This window comes from Rhinopithecus roxellana, chromosome 12 (genome assembly GCF_007565055.1).
Source record: "Rhinopithecus roxellana isolate Shanxi Qingling chromosome 12, ASM756505v1, whole genome shotgun sequence".
Lineage (NCBI taxonomy): Eukaryota > Metazoa > Chordata > Mammalia > Primates > Cercopithecidae > Rhinopithecus > Rhinopithecus roxellana.
The window spans coordinates 120,911,836-120,928,783 of NC_044560.1; the positions used below are offsets into that span (position 1 = coordinate 120,911,836).

General features: G+C 47.4%; 1 protein-coding gene across 2 annotated transcripts in view; it reads left to right on the forward strand.

Annotated features, from left to right (window-relative positions):
* Positions 1-281: 281 nt before the first annotated feature.
* The window catches only part of ZNF587 (zinc finger protein 587), a 33,744-nt gene continuing 17,077 nt past the window's right edge, over positions 282-16,948 (forward strand). For both annotated transcript variants that reach the window (XM_030942280.1, XM_030942282.1), the window contains exon 1: positions 282-643. In XM_030942280.1, the coding sequence (XP_030798140.1) occupies positions 611-643 (33 nt within the window). In that variant the 5' untranslated portion in view covers positions 282-610. The remainder of the gene's footprint in view (positions 644-16,948) is intronic.

The following is a 16,948-nucleotide window of genomic DNA, read 5'->3' on the forward strand; positions in this document are numbered from 1 at the left end:
ATGACTGTTTCAAACGGTGAGGTAATTTGGATTTTTAGCCTTTGGGAGAATCCTAAATAATAGTTTTAGCTTGAGCTTCCTATTATTTAGCTTGAGCTCCCCGAAATCTGAAATATTATTTTTCCAAATTCTTAAGTGATTAGTTACAGACACTAGTCTCCAGGAATCTCAATACGGTTTCTAAGGGTAGGTGAGGCCCGCCCTCTGCCCTGGAAGGGCGCGCTTTTAAGGAGAGCCCCTGACCTGACGGCTGGCTTTTCCTGCAGATGTGTCTCTGGGTAGCGCCGTCTTTACTGCCTTGGAACTTGCTGAACTACATTACCCAGAAAGCTCTGCGTTGAAGGACAGCGCGTCAGAGCCAATGAGGGCTCGGAAGGAAGGCATTTCCGTGTGTGCACCTAACGTAGGGCCGATACTTCCGGGGTCCTTTAGTAGCGGCCGAGTTGATCGGCGATACGTGTGTGTCCAGTGAGTGGCCCCGGTCTGCTAGGTGGGTCCGCGGTGACTGAACCCCGAAGGTGGAGACGAATCGTCCTCGGTGCCCGGAGGCCGCTCTGCAGTCCTGTGACGGCGCCCACTGCTCCCAGGCCGTGCTTCCCCAAGTAGTCCGATGGCAGCGGCTGTGCCGAGGCGCCAAACTCAGGTAATTGTGGTGGCTTCTGTGCCCTCAGGTCACCTCATCGTCACCCAGGTCCTAAACCAGCGAGGGAGCGGCTCCTGCTCACGGGTCTGTAGCCGGTACCCGGCGTAGGGACACTGAGGCGCTCGCGGGCGGGGTCTCTGTAACCGTCCAGTGGGTTCACCTTGCCAGCTACCTAGTCAGACCCGGTTTATGAAGACTGGGGAATTGCAATGGAGAAATAGTAATTCAGGCAGAGCTGTCTGGCTGTTTGGGAGACAGAAGTTTTATTATTATTCAAATCAGTCTCCCCGAGCATTACGGGATCGGAGTTTTCAAAATTAATTTGGCGGGTAGTGGCTTGGGAAGTGGGGAGTGCTGATCGGTCAGGTTGGAGATGGATTCATAGGGGGTTGAAGTGAGTTTTTCATGCTGTTTTCTGTTCTGGGTGGGATGTGAGAACTGATTTGTCAGCTGATCCATCCAGTGTAGAATCTGCAAAATACCTCAAGCACTGATCTTAGCTTTTACAGTAGTGATGTTATCTTCAGGAGCAACTTGGGAAGGTTCAGACTCTTGGAGCCAGAAGCTGCATGACCCCTAAATGGAGTCATGCATTTTTTTTTTTTTTTTGAGACGAAGTCTCCCTCTGTTGCCCAGGCTAGAGTGCAATGTCGCCATCTCCGCTCAGCTCACTGCAAGCTCCGCCTCCCAAGTTCACTTCATTCTTCTGCCTCAGCCTCCCCAGCAGCTGGGACTACAGGCGTCTGCCACCACGCCCGGCTAATTTTTTGTATTTTTAGTAGAGACGGGGTTTCACCGTGTTAGCCAGGATGGTCCCGATCTCCTGACCTCGTGATCCGTCCGCCTCTCAAAGTGCTGGGATTACAGGCCTGAGCCACTGTACCTGGCAGACAGATAGGTTTTCTAATGTGGATGATAAGGGCATGAAACAGGAATCGGGCATGAGCCCAGGGTTTTTGATCTTTGCAGCTGTAACCATGGACACTGTGTCAGCTGAGATGAAGTTGGTATTGACATAATATTCACTGTGGATATCAAGAGGGTTGTTTTTGCCATATGAAGAATCTGAGGCCAATAAGTGGTGGCATCAAAGGGATAACTAGACATACAGGATGGGGTATCTGGGAGGGTGTTGATACTGGAGACGTCCGATATATGAAAGCTAATGGGTGAACTACAGGAAGTTAGTTATGGGTCCCACTTAGGAGGACATGCTTCCGATTATGGTGGTAAATGTTTTCAGGGGCCAGAAAGGTGTGATTACAGGCTGAGGAGTGGATCTTATTGGGCTTCCTAAACACCTGAGAGGGTGTGAGTGACCATCATGGCAGGATGTATCAGACGGTAGAGTTTGGAAGGGGACATAGACATCCAAGGATAGAACAGACAAGAGATAGATGTATGCAGAAGCATAGGAGTAATTCAGGGAACATGACACTTCGGCCTGAGTCAAAGTGCCAAAGTTGTAACTATTTATCACTGTCTGGCCTCACAAACGTTTTGAGAGGACTTTGGGAGTGCCTGGGGAGTTCCGTTCAGCCTGGTGCATGTGGGCAGTGAAAAATATGCTCATCTGTGATAGTAGGTTTGGTTTGGTTCACAAATCCAGGGGCTGGGCTTTACACGGCATTGGGTGGACAGAGGAGGGTTGCTACAGCTGAGGTCTCAGCTGGTGCAGCACGGAAGTGGGATAGGGCCATGGATATCTGAAGCCACATGTGGTTCTGTGTGGCTATGGAGTCATTCAGGGAGACATTCACAGGATGATTTGGGATTACCACTACTCTTGGAAACCATGGAAATTCTGTGTTAATATTGGATCCTATTTGTATTTGTCAAGCATACTCTGGATATTTATCCACATTTGGTATAAGGCCAGAATTGAACACCTAATATGATGTTTCACTTTGACATCTTGTGGCAGTGGGACAACCTTAAAAGGTGTGAGTACAAATCTCATTCCCACTCTGCTCTCTTGGATAATGTATCCTAGCCTAACAACCCTTTTTATCAATGCGATGAGGCAGGGTTCCTGTGGGGGAAAGAAAGAGAGAGAGATCAGACTGTTACTGTGTCTATGCAGAAAAAGGAAGACATAAGAAACTCCATTTAGATCTGTACTAAGAAAAATTCTGCCGGGCGCAGTGGCTCAAGCCTGTAATCCCAGCACTTTGGGAGGCCGAGACGGGCGGATCACGAGGTCAGGAGATCGAGACCATCCTGGCTAACATGGTGAAACCCCGTCTCTACTAAAAAAATACAAAAAACTAGCCGGGCGAGGTGGCGGGTGCCTGTAGTCTCAGCTACTCAGGAGGCTGAGGCAGGAGAATGGCGTAAACCCGGGAGGCGGAGCTTGCAGTGAGCTGAGATCCGGCCACTGCACTCCAGCCTGGGCGACAGAGTGAGACTCTGTCTCAAAAAAAAAAAAAAAAAGTAAAAAGAAAAATTCTTCTGCCTTGAGATGCTGTTAATCTGTAACCCTAACCCCAACCCTGTGCTCGCAGAAATGTGCTGTATTGAATTTAGGGCTGTGCAGGATGTGCCTTGGTAAAAATGTGTTTGCAGGCAGTATGCTTGGTAAAAGTCATCGCCATTCTTCAGTCTCAACTACCCAGGGACACAATGCACTGTGGACTGTGGAAGGCCGCAGGGACCTCTGCCCAAGAAAGCCTGGGTATTGTCCAAGGTTTCCCCACACTGAGACAGTCTGAGATACGACTTCATGGGAAGGGAAAGATCTTACCATCCCCCAGCCCAACACCCATAAAGGGTCTGTGCTGAGGAGGATCAGTGAAAGAGGGAGGCCTCTTTGCAGTTGAGATAAGAGGAAGGCATGTGTCTCCTGCTCATCCCTGGGAATGGAATGTCTTGGTGTAAAACCCCATCGTACTTTCTATTTACGGAGATAGGAGAAAGCCGCCTTATGGCTGGAGGTGAGACATGCTGGCGGCAGTACTGCTGTTTACTACACTGAGATGTTTGTGTAAAGTCAAACATAAATCTGGCCTATGTGCACATCCAGACACAGCACCTTTCCTTAAACTTATTTATGACACAGAGTCCTTTGCTCACGTTTCCCTGCTGACCCTCTCCCCACCATTACCCTATCATCCTGCCACATCCCTCTCGCCGAGATAGTAGAGATAGTGATTGTGATCAATAAATACTGAGGGAACTCAGAGACCAGTTCTGGTGCATGTCCTCACTTCCTGAGCGCCAGTCCCCTGGGCCCACTTTTCTTCCTCTATACTTTGTCTCTGTGTCTTATTTCTTTTATCAGTCTCTTGTCTCCACCTTGTGAGAAATACCCACAGGTGTGGTGGGGCAGACCCCCTTCAGGTCCCAGGTTGTTATACTTTGTAGTGAGTTTCAATTCCATCCTTACCAGCAGAGTTATGGAAACAAACCATTGCATATTTCCAAGGGAATCATGGACCATTATGCCCTCTTCATCTTACAAAATAATTTTATTTGTGGGGACTGGGCATCGTGGCCCACACCTGTAACCTCAACACTTTGGGAGGCCAAGGGGTAGACCACTTGAGGCCAGGAGTTAAAGACCAGCCTGGCCAACATGGTGAAACCCTGTCTCTAGTAAAAAAAATTAAAACATTAACCAGATGTAGTGGTGCACGGCTGTAGTCCCGGCTACTCAGGAGGCTGAGGTTCGAGAATCACTTGAACCTGAGAGGCAGAGGCTGCAGTGAGCCAACGTCGTGCCACTGCACTCCAGCCTGGGTGACAGAGCTAGACTATGTCTCAAAAACCCCCAAAAACAAACTTTTACTTGTGGGGATGCCAGAGAGGGGCTGATGGTGGGGAAAACTCAGGTGGGCGTGGCCATGGGCATGTGTCTGTGCAGTATAAAGAATGATGTATACTTAGAGAGCGAGTTTGTCCGATGGGCTCAGGCAGCTGCCCTGGGCTTTACGTGAGCTTGGATATCGCTATTCAGAAAGGGGTGGACCTTTTTATGTCCGGACCTCAGCATGGATGCCTATTTGTCCCCTTACTGCTTATTGCTGATGGCAGTTGACCAGGGAGCCCATGAGGAGACAAAGGCACCAGTGGACAGTTTCAACTCTGCTGGGGACCTTGGGAGGAGGATGGGCAAGGGTGGCTGTGTGGGAGAGGTGGGTTGCGGTACCTCAGTCAGAAGGGCAGCCTTATTAACCATCAGCGTGTTCACACCGGAGAAAGGCCTTATGAGTGCAGGGAGTGTGGGAAATCATTTAGATACAGATCCCACCTCACTGAACACCAGGGACTTCACACTGGGGAAACACCTTACAATTGTAGGGAATGTGGGAAATTATTATTATTATTATTATTTTGAGACGGAGTCTCGCTCTGTCGCCCAGGCTGGAGTGCAGTGGCGCAATCTCGGCTCACTGCAAGCTCTGCCCACTAGGTTCACACCATTCTCCTGCCTCAGCCTCCCGAGGGTTTGGGACTACCAGCGCCCACCACCGTGCCTGGCTAGTTTTTTTGTATTTTTAGTGGAGATGGGGTTTCACCGTGTTAGCCAGGATAGTCTCGATCTCCTGACCTTGTGATCTGCCTGCCTCGGCCTCCCAAAGTGCTGGGATTACAGGCATGAGCCAGCGCACCTCGCTCTCCTTGGTCTTAAGAGACTTCGTTTTGAGACGGAGTCTCGTTCTGTCACCCAGGCTGGATTGCAGTGGTGCAATCTTGGCTCACTGCAACTTGGGCCTTCCGGGTTCAAGCGATTCTCCTGCCTCAGCCTCCCCAGTAGCTGGTATTACAGGTCTGCACCACCATGCCCAGCTAATTTTTGTATTTTTAGTAGAGACGGGGTTTCACCATGTTGGCCAGGATAGTCTGGAGCTCTTAACCTCGTGATCCTCTCACCTCAACCCAGAGTGTTGGGGTTGCAGGTGTGAGCCACTGTGCCCCGACTTTTTTTTTTTGGCTGGGTGTGGTGGCTCACGCCTGTAATCCCAGAACTTTGGGAGGCGGAGGCGGGCAGATCACAAGGTCAGGACCTTACAATTGTAAGGTCTTTCCCCAGTGTGAAGTCCTTGGTGTGCAGTGAGGTGGGATCTGTATCTAAATGATTTCCCACACTCCCTGCACTTATAAGGCCTTTCTCCGGTGTGACCTCACTGATGTTGAATTGTGATTTACGTTTGGTAAAGCAGTAGCTAGATTTTCTAACATGGTCGGTAAGGACGTGCAAGAGGGTTTCAGGTATGACGCTGGGGTTTTTTTGTTTTGTTTTGTTTTTTTCAGATGGAGTCTTGCTCTGTCACCAGGCTGGAGTGCAGTGGCATGATCTCTGCTTACTGTAACCTCTGCCTCCTGGGTTCAAGCACTTCTCCTGCCTCAGCCTCCTGAGTGGCAGGGACTACAGGCACATGCCATCACGCCTGGCTAATTTTTGTAATTTTAGTAGAGACAGGGTTTCACTGTATTGGTCAGGCTTGTCTTGAACTCCTGACCTCAGGTGATCCACCCGCCTCATCCTTCCAAAGTGCTGGGATTACAGGCTTGAGCCACTGTGCCTGACGACTCTAGGGTTTTTGGTCTTAGCAACAGCAGTGATAGAAGCTGTATCCGCTGAGATGAGCGAGTTGGGAGTAGGCATAATATTCTTTGGGGATATAAGGAAGGTTGTTTTCACCATGCTAAGAGTCTGAGATGCTTATTCACATAGGTTGGGATATCTGGGAAAGAATTGATATTGGAGACATCTGGTATATGACAGCTAATGTTGGACTAAGGTGAGTTAGCCATGGGTCCCGTTTTGGAGGGCACACTTCAGAATAAGGTAGTAAATGTTTCAGGGGGCCAGAAGGGAATGGTTGGAGGCTGAGGACTGGATGTTTTGCCTGGGTCCTTGGGTGATATGATTGTCATTCATAACCTGTGTTATGCATTCACACAGGAGAGGGAAGTAAGTGACAATGTCAGGTGTATCAGACGGCATAGCTTGTCATGGCGCGGACTTCCATGGAGATAATAGGCATGAGATGCAGGCAGAAGTACAGGAGGAATTGAGCGAAACGTCATCATTGCCGAGGGGTTGGCAAGTGAAGCAAAGAAGTGGAATAGGGTCATGGATAGCTGATGCCACACGTGGTTCTGTGTTGCTGTGGAGCCGTGCAAGGAGGCCTTCATAGAATTACTTGATACCACCACTCCTTTTAGGATCCAGTAGAATTGGAATTCTGTGGTAATAGTGGATTGGTTTGAATGGGCCATACACACTCTGGGTGGTGTCAACCATGATGTGGTGTAAGGCCAAAAATGAAGGCCCAATGTGATTTGCCACCTGCATGCCTGGTGATATTGGTACGACCACAAATGGCCTGAGCGCAAGTTTCTTTCCCATTTAACTCCCTTTTTATATATTTAAAAATTTTTCTCTCATGTAGGTATGTAGAAACAGGGTCTTGCCATGTTGTCCAGGCTGGTTTTGAACTCCTGGGATCAAACAGGCCTTCCACTTCGGCCTCCCAGAGTGCTGGGATAGCAGGTGTGAGACACCATGACCGACCACTTCACTGTCTTAAGTAATGTATCTGAACGGGTGCAGTGGCTCCTGCCTATACCTCTAATCCCAGCACTTTAGGAGGCCGAGAAAGGTGGATCATTTGATGTTAGGAGCTTGAAACTAGCCTGCCCAATATGGTGAAACGTCATCTGTACTAAAAATACAAAAATTAAACGGGCGTGGTGGTACACACCTGTAATCCCAGCTACTCAGGAGCTGAGGCAGGAGAATTGCTTGAACCCGGGAGGCGGAGGTTGCAGTGGGCCGAGATTGCACCACTGCATTCCAGCCTGGGTGACAGAGTGAGACTGTCTCAAGAAAACAAAAGTAATGTATCCTAGCCTCTGAAACCTTTCCATCAATGGGACCAGGCAAAGTTCCTGTTATACTTTGTAGTGAGTTTCAATTCCATTTCTATATCCAGAGTTATTCAAATAAGTCAATGGCATCCTCCTGAGGGAATCAGGCCGTTACACTCTTCATTTTTACAAAGCTTTCTTGCCGTGGTTGCTCTCTCTTATTCACGATGCAATCCCCATGTGACTGGCCTTTTTTTTTTCTTTTTTTTTTTTTGTTTTTGAGATGGAGTCTTGCTCTGTCGCCCAGGTGGGAGTGCAATGGCACGACCTAGGCTCACAGCAACCTCTGCCTCCTGAGTTCTCCTGAGGATTCTCCTGCCTCAGCCTCCTGAACAGCTGAGATTACAGGTGTGCACCACCACACGCGGCTAATTTTTGTATTTTTAGTAGAGATAGGATTTCACCATGTTAGCCAGGCTGGTCTCAAAATCCTGAGTTTGTGATCCACCCACCTCAGCTTCTAAAAGTGCTGGGACTACAGGAGTGAGGCACAATGCCCAGCCAACTTAAAGTATCTTAATTCCCTCCTTTGTCTTCTACTATTGTGGGTTGAAATCTCCCCCTGGGGTTACAATATTGGTAAAAGAAATGACATCTGATATTCTATAGATGTCATCAAGATCGGTTTCCAAATCAAATGTATCGAGCCAGGTGCAGTGGCGCTCACACCTGTCATTCCAGAGCGTTAGGAGGCTGAGCCAGGTGGATCGCCCGAGGTCAGGAGTTTGAGACCAGCCTGGCCAACATACTGAAACCGTGTCTCTACTAAAAATACAAAAAACTAGGCCAGTCGCAGTGGCTCACGCCTGTAATCCCAGCACTTTGGGAGGCCGAGACAGGTGGATCATGAGGTCAGGAGATCGAGACCAGCCTGGCTAACATGGTGAAACCCCGTCTCTACTAAAAATACAAAAAATTAGCCGGGTGTGGTGGTGGGCGCCTGTAGTCCCAGCTACTTGGGAGGCTGAGGCAGGAGAATAGCGTGAACCCGGGAGGCGGAGCTTGCAGTGAGCCGAGATCGCGCCACCGTACTCCAGCCTGGGCGACAGAGTGAGACTCCGTCTCAAGAAACAAACAAAAACAAAAAACAAAAAAAGATACTTTAAATTGTGGCTGGGCGCAGTGGCTCACGCTTGTAATCCCAGTACTTTGGGAGGCTGAGGCAGATGGATCACGAGGTTAAGACATCAAGACCATCCTGGCCAACATGATGAAACCTCATCTCTACTAAAATACAAAAATTAGCCAGACGTGGTGGCGAGCACCTATATAGTCCCAGCTACTTAGGAGGCTGAGGCAGAAGAATCGCTGGAACCCAGGAGGCAGAGGTTGCAGTGAGCCAAGATCGCGCCACTGCACTCCAGCCTGGCGGCAGAGTGAGACTCCGTCTCAAACAAAGAAGCAAAAAAAGATACTTTAAGTTGTTTAAAGGCCAGAGAGAGGCCAGTGGTGTGTGACAGTGAGCTGGGGATGGACATGGATATGTACCTGGAAGTCTAAAGAATGATGTGCATTCAGAGAGGGCATCTCTGCTGTGCTGAAGGTGCCATATTGGGCTCTCCATGACCTCGGCCATACTGGGGGAAGTGCCTGTCAGGAGGGGGTGGACTCTTATGTCACAGCCACCGCACAGATACCTATTTGTTCAACTAATTATTGTTGGTGGCTCTACCCCATGACCAGTGGGCCTAGTTTCTCCTATGTTTGAGGACCTTGAGGAGGACGTGCGAGAGTAGATGTGTGGGAGAGAGGGATTGTGGTACCTCAGCATAGGGGCCGTTTGTAGTTTCATCTGTCGACGTCATAACAAGGCACAGTGACTTTTGAAGACATGGCTGTGAAATTTCCCCGGGAGGAATGGAATCTCCTTAGTGAGGTTCAGAGATGCCTGTACTGTGATGTGACCCTGGAGAACCTGGCACTTATATCCTCCCTGGGTAAGTTGCTCACATTCACCCTGTGACCCGAGCTAGTCTCTGCTTTCCCCCCTCTTTCCCCAGTGGCAAGACTTTCTCATGTCAGGAGCGTGGACACAGCTTCCTGCTTCAGTTCTATGGATAGGTTCTTGGTTGGTAGGACTGAGGTGTCCATACTGCCCTGCTCCTTTCTTGGAGCAGCCCAACACCTGCTTTACTGCAGGCTCCCAGGGAGGGATTCATAGTCAGAAGCCCACCTTGTTAGTCCTGTGGATGTTTGGGTGTCCTTGTCCAGATTTCAGGTTCCTGTGTACCCAGAGTCTACTTCCTTTCTCTAGCTGCTGTTTTCTTATGCCTTCCTGTGGTGGGAATTGCCTTCACAGACTACATCACTGCCTACATAGACCAGAGGCTGTTCTTGTAAGACCTTCTTTAGAAATTCTCCTTGAGGCCGGGCTTGGTGGCTCAAGCCTGTAGTCCCAGTACTTTGGGAGGCCGAGACGGGTGGATCACGAGGTCAGGAGATCGAGACCATCCTGGCTAACACGGTGAAACCCCGTCTCTACTGAAAAATACAAAAAACTAGCCGGGCGAGATGGCGGGCGCCTGTAGTCCCAGCTACTCGGAGGCTGAGGCAGGAGAATGGCGTAAACCCGGGAGGCAGAGCTTGCAGTGAGCTGAGATCTGGCCACTGCACTCCAGCCTGGGCCGCAGAGCGAGACTCCGTCTCAAAAAAAAAAAAAAAGAAAAAAGAAATTCTCCTTGAAATACTCAGTTTTTTTCTCTCATGGGCTTTCATGGGCTGAGTTGTTCTGAGACAATGTTAGCTGTTCCCTGAAGGGGTGGCCTGCCCCTCCACGCTTGTGGGTGTTTCTCGTTAGGTGGAACGAGAGACTTTAGAAAAGAAATAAGACACAGAGACAAAGTATAGAGAAAGAAAAGCGGGGCCCAGGGGACCGGCGCTCAGCTTACAGAGGACCCACACCGCCCCGGTCTCTGAGTTCCCTTAGTATTTATTGATAATTATCTTTACCATTTCAAAGAAAAGGAAGTGGCAGGATAATAGGATCATTGTAGGTATAAAATTAGCAGTAAGACATACGGATAAAGATCTCTGTGACATGAATAAGTTCAAAGGAAAATGCTGTGCCTTGATATGCATATGCAAACATTTCCATAAACCTTTTAGCAGCATTGCTCCAGCAAGTCCCACCTTATTCCTAAAGGCGGTTTTCTCCTTGCTCAGTAAACAAAGCACACAATGGGTTTTACACCGAGATGTTCCATTGCCCAGGGATGGGCAGGATTTTTACACTTGATCTTAGCCAAAAGGCCAAGAAGCGATTTGGGCAGGATTTTTAACCAGCAAGCTGCCTTCAGGTACTTGTTTAACAAAGACACATCCTGCACAGCCCAATATCCATTAAGCCTTGAGTCACCACAGCGCATGTCTCTTGCAAGGACAAGGTTAGGGGTAGGGTCACATATTAACAGCATTTCAAATACAGAACTAAATGGAGTCTCTTATGTCTACTTCCTTCTATATAGACACAGTAACAGGCTGATCTCTCTTTCTTTTCCCCACAGTTCCCTTGTTCTGTGTTTCACTTAGTCTGTACGTTATTCATTTCCCATGTACTTGATCATCATTGTGATGGGATGCACATTCCTCCCTGCTCCAGAAGATGCAAGTGAATTCAGCCTCAGCATAATGGGCTCAGAAGGAATGAGTCCCTCGGGACTGACACCCTGGGCTGGGCGAGGTGGCTCATGCCTGTAATCCCAGCACTTTGGGAGGCCCAGGCAGGTGGATCATGAGGTCAGGAGTTCAAGACCAGCCTGGCCAAGATGGTGAAACCCTGTCTCTACTAAAAATAGAAAAATTAGTCGAGCGTGATGGCACGTGCCTGTAATCCCAGCTACTTGGGAGGCTGAGGCAGAGAATTGCTTGAACCCGGGATGCAGAGGTTGTGGTGAGCCCAGATAGCATCACTGCACTCCAGCCTGGGTGACAGAGCAAGACTCTATCTCAAAAAAAAAAAAAAAAAAAAAAAAAAGAGTGTTATCCTGGAGGAGGTCATGGAGTCAGGGCTTTATTGAAAGCATACCAGCAACGTATTCTATTTTAGTAGTATTTTTGTGGCAAGAGAAGTAGGCACACATAATTTGTCTTTTCTTCCTCATTCTTGAGAGCATCACACTTGTCACTTGTCTACCTTATCTCTTCTACTCTTCTTTTAACCCTTGACCTACTTGTACATGAATTCATACCCTAATATCCATCCTCCTATCTAATCTTCACATCTCTGGACCCCAAATCTCATCCGTTTTACTTAAGTCGCCATCTACAGTGTTCTCCAGTATTTGCATAGAGATTTGTGTTAGCAAATATATATACTTTGTTACAAACTGTCCTCCAGCAGTAGCTGCTGTGTTGTGCTCCTATTTTCCTTGGCCTGGACAAATTCCTCTCTACAACACTCACATGTCATGAGGACGTAAAGTTCTGCAGATGAGTGGTTTGCAGATGCAGGAATTGTAGACCCTGCCTTTACTCCCTGTGTTACACACCTGCTTGTGTCCTTTATGTTATTTATATACAAAGAGGGTCAGGATTCCTATGGCAGGTGTGTCTCCCAAGAAGGCCCACCCCTGTGAGATGTGCGGCTCTATCTTAGGAGACATTCTGCACGTGGGAGATCATCAGGGAACACATCACAAGCAGAAACTGCACAGCTGTGAGGCCTGGGGGAACAAATTGTATGACAGTGGAAACTTTCATCAACACCAGAATGAGTACATTGGAGAGAAACCCTACAGAGGCAGTGTTGAGGAAGCGTTGTTTGTGAAGAGGTGTAAGTTCCATGTGTCAGGGGAGTCACCTGTCTTCAGTCAGAGTGGGAAGGACTTTTTGCCCATTTCAGTATTGCTTCAGCAGGAGGCCTCTCACACTGGGGAGAAGTCAAACAGCAAAACCGAGTTTGTGTTTCCCTTATATGGGAAATCCTTTAGCAAATATGATAGCTTCAGTAATCATCAGTTCATACTGAAAAAAACATTACGAGGGTGGAGAATGTGGGAAATCCTTTAGCAAATATGATAGCTTCAGTAATCATCAGAGAGTTCACGCTGAAAAACATTATGAATGTGGAGAATGTGGGAAATCCTTTAGCAAATGTATTAGCTTCAGTAATCATCAGAGAGTTCACACTGGAATAAGACCTTAGGAATGTGGAGAATGTGGCAAATGTTTCAGCGATTTCACACTGGAGAAAGACCTTATGAGTGTGGAGAATGTGGGAAATCTTACAATGAAAAAGGGCACCATAGGAATCATCAGCGAGTTCACAGAAAGACCTTGTAAATGTGGATAATGTCGGAAATGTTTTAATCACAAGAGTAACCTCGTTCAACACAAGCTTGGTCGTATTAGAAAAAGGCCTTCTGTGTGTAGGGAATATGGAACATTATTTAAGAGGAAGTCTCGCCTCCTTGCACACCAGAGAATTCACAGTGGAGAAAAGCCCTATGCATGTGAGGCTTGTCAGAAATTTTTTAGGCACAAGTACCAACTCATTGCACATCAGAGGGTTCACACTGGAGAAAGGCCTTATGAATGCAACGATTGCGGGAAGTCATTTACCCACAGCTCTACATTCCGTGTTCATGAGAGAGTTCACACTGGTCAGAAGCCTTATGAGTGCAGTGAATGTGGGAAATCTTTTGCTGAAAGCTCCAGTCTCACTAATCACAGGCGAGTTCACACTGGAGAAAAGCCTCATGGGTGTAGTGAATGTGAAAAAAAATTTAGGCAAATCTCTTCACTTCGTCATCATCAGAGAGTTCATAAAAGAAAGGCCTTATGAGTGCAGTGAGTTCAGTCTCAGTAAATACAGGAGAGCAAACACCTGAGTAAGATCTTGTGATTGCAGCAAATGTGGAAAATGTTTACCCGAAGGTCTGCTCTCCTTGGACATTGGAGAGTTCACACTAGAGAAAAGTCCTTACAAGTAAAATAAATGCAGCAGTTTTGTAGCCACACCTCTGTATTCCTTCAGGATTATAGTTAACACTGAATGAAGGCCTCACTAGTGTGACAAACATAGGATATTTATCCAGAAGTCTGGCTTCATAACTCACAGGAGAGCTGTCACTATGGAAATGCCTTCTGAGTGTAATGTTTGCAAAAAAGCATTGTGCCTTCTCATTGGATCCTAGAACACTGAGATGAGAAAAAGACTGTAGATGTATAGGGAATGTTATTTTTCCATGTTTTTGGAAAGGATCTCACTCCATCACCCATGCTGGAGTGTAGTGCTGCAATCATAGCTCACTGCATCCTCCGCCCCCTAGGCTCAAGTGATCCTCCCATCTTAGTCTCCATGTAGCTGGGTCCACAGGCGTGCACCACCATGCCTAGCTATTTTCTTGTATTAGTAGAGATAGGGTTTTACCATGTTTCCCAGGCCAGTATCGAACTCCTGAGGTCAATCAGTCTGTACACCCCAGCCTCCCAAAGTGCTGAGATTCTAGGTTTGAGCCAGTGCTCTGCCAATTATGTTTTTCTGTATAACATGGGAGGAGATCCTTGGAGGGTGCCATGTGCCCAGATTGAAAAAACTCCAGGTACGTGGCATCTGTACTATATTTTTTAGTATGCCCTGTTATCTTGCTAGATTTATGTGACTACCACTTCTCTGGCAAAAGCCATTACACCTCAGCTACTTGGTAGGTGCCCACATTGCGTCATTCACCTATTTCGTATTCCAGAAGTACATTGTATCCCATTCACGAGGATTTTTTAAGTTTTTTTGTTTGTTTGTTCGTTTTTTGTTTTGTTTGTTTGTTTGTTTGTTTGTTTGTTTGTTTTTGAGACAAAGTCTCACTGTCGCCCAGGCTGGAGTGCAGTGGTGTGATCCTGGCTCACTGCAACCTCTGCCTCCTGGGTTCAAGTGATTCTCCTGTCTCAGCGTCCTGAGTAACTGGGATTACAGGCACCCACCACCACGCCCAGCTAATTTTTGTATTTTTAGTAGAGACGGGGTTTCACTATTTTGGTCAGGCTGATCTTGAACTCCTAACCTCGTGATCCGCCCACCTCAGCCTCCCAAAGTGCTGGAATTACAGGCATGAGTCACTGCTCATGGCCTTTTTTTAAAAGTTTTTAAATTTATATTTTTTGTAGAGACAGGGTCTTGCTGTGTTGCACAGGCTGGTCTCAAACTGTTGATCTCGAGTGATCCTTCTGCCTGGCTTCCCAAAGTGTTGGTATTATAGGCATGGTGTGAGTCAGCATGCTGGGGCTTTTTTATTTCTTTAATTTTTAATTCCTGATCTAGTCATAGAAGGATTTATTGAGTAGCCTCAGCACTTCTTGCTTTTTCATTTCTTTCTGATAAGTTACACCATGGACCTTCCCCATTTTTGTCCCATAGGACTCTTGTGCTGACTTCAAAAGATAGACTACTTCGGTTGAGCACAGTGGCTCATGCCTATAATCCCAGCACTTTGGGAGGCCAAGGTGGGTGGATCACAAGGTCAGGAGTTCAAGACCAGCCTGGGCAATATGGGGAAACCCCGTCTCTTCGAAAAATACAAAAATTAGCCGGGCATTGTGGCACACCTGTAGTCCCAGCTACTCAGGAGACTGAGGCAGGAGAATTGCTTGAACCCTGGGAGGTAGAGGTTGAAGCAAACCGAGATTACGCCACCACACTCCGGCCTGGGTCCTGCTACCTTGAAGGACAGCATAGCTAAACTGTGTGGCTCAGGGTACTGCATGAATGTAGAATATGGCTTTCTCCACTTGTGGCCTTTTTGCATAGCTGCCCAAGGCCTCCAATGGACGACTTCAGGGCTTTGTGGTCTTTTATCTGTAGCGTGGATACTACAGATTGTGGGTTCCATAGGTCAGCTGGGTACAGTACAGTTTTTATAACAACCTCTGGTGGTTTCTTTATTTTAATGTCAATACCACACTGAAAGATTGGTGGTTTTTTTTGAACACAACAAAATTTTATCTTATGAGGTATATTGCATTGTGCTCAATACTGTTGAAGGAACTCTCTGTTCAGCAGATCTTACACAGCACACTTGTGCCCTGATATCCAGAATTCTATAGGGCAACATCACAGGTTGTAAGGTTACAGGGTGAAATTATAATGTTATGGTTACTTAGTTTCTGCATTTATAGTCAGCAGAGGGGACAGCAACAAAGTTTTTGAAATACACCTTTTTTTTTTTTTTTTTTTTTTTGAGGCACAGTCTCACTCTGTCACCCAGGCTGGAGTGCATTTGCACCATCTTGGCTCACTGCAACCTGTGCCTTCTGGGTTCAAGCGATTCTCTCACCTTAGTCACCCAAGTAGCTAGAATTACAGGTGTGTGCCACCACACCCAGCTAATGTTTTGTATTTTTAGTAGAGACGAGTTTCACCATGTTGCACAGGCTGGTCTCGAATTCAACTCTTGAGCTCAGGTGATCTGCTCACCTCTGCCTTCCAAAGTGCTGGGATTACAGGTATGGGCCACTGTGTTCGGCTGAAATATATGTCTTTTTTTTTTTTTTTTTTTTTGAGACGGAGTCTTGCTCTGCCGCCCAGGCTGGAGTGCAGTGGCCGGCTCTCAGCTCACTGCAAGCTCCGCCTCCCGGGTTCACGCCATTCTCCTGTCTCAGCCTCCCGAGTAGCTGGGACTACAGGCGCCCGCCTCATCGCCCGGCTAGTTTTTTGTATTTTTTAGTAGAGACGGGGTTTCACCGTATTAGCCAGGATGGTCTCGATCTCCTGACCTCATGATCCGCCCGTCTCGGCCTCCCAAAGTGCTGGGATTACAGGCTTGAGCCACCGCGCCCGGCGAAATATATGTCTTTTAAAGGTGTGTCCACAGTTATGCAGTCACTATGTCTGTGATGGATAAGCAGATACAGAAATACTCAGGACTTCCATAATGATGAATGTTGTCTAGCTAAGCTTTCATCAGAGGAAATAATCTAAAGGTTTTGTGGATTCATGTGACCTTTTGGGCTGGTCACCTTAAAGTAACTCCTGTATTAACAGGAGGAACAGGATAGGGAAAAAGAACTCAGTTCAGTGATGTAGCTTTGTGACCAGCCTGCGATCCAGTTTAATCAGGTAGAAATAACCTTCTTGTTACGTCAATATTTGCTTCTATGGAGGCTAGTTTCCCCACTTGGGGCATGAGAAGAATTGGTAGCGTCAATATAGAATTGCCAAACCTGTCACCAAAAATAGTGGCAAATCTGTATTTTTCTCTTAAATCATATGATAAAAGCTGTAATAAGGTATAGGCTGAGCGTCATGGCTCATGCCTGTATTCCCAGCACTATGGGAGGCTGAGGGAGACAGATTACTTGAGCCCAGGAAGTTGAGACCAGCATGGGGAACATGGCAAAACCTTGTCTCTAGGAAAAATAACCAGGCATGGTGGCATGTACCTTAGTCCTAGCTACATGGGAGGATTGCTTGAGCCTGGGAGGCAGAGGTTGCAGTGA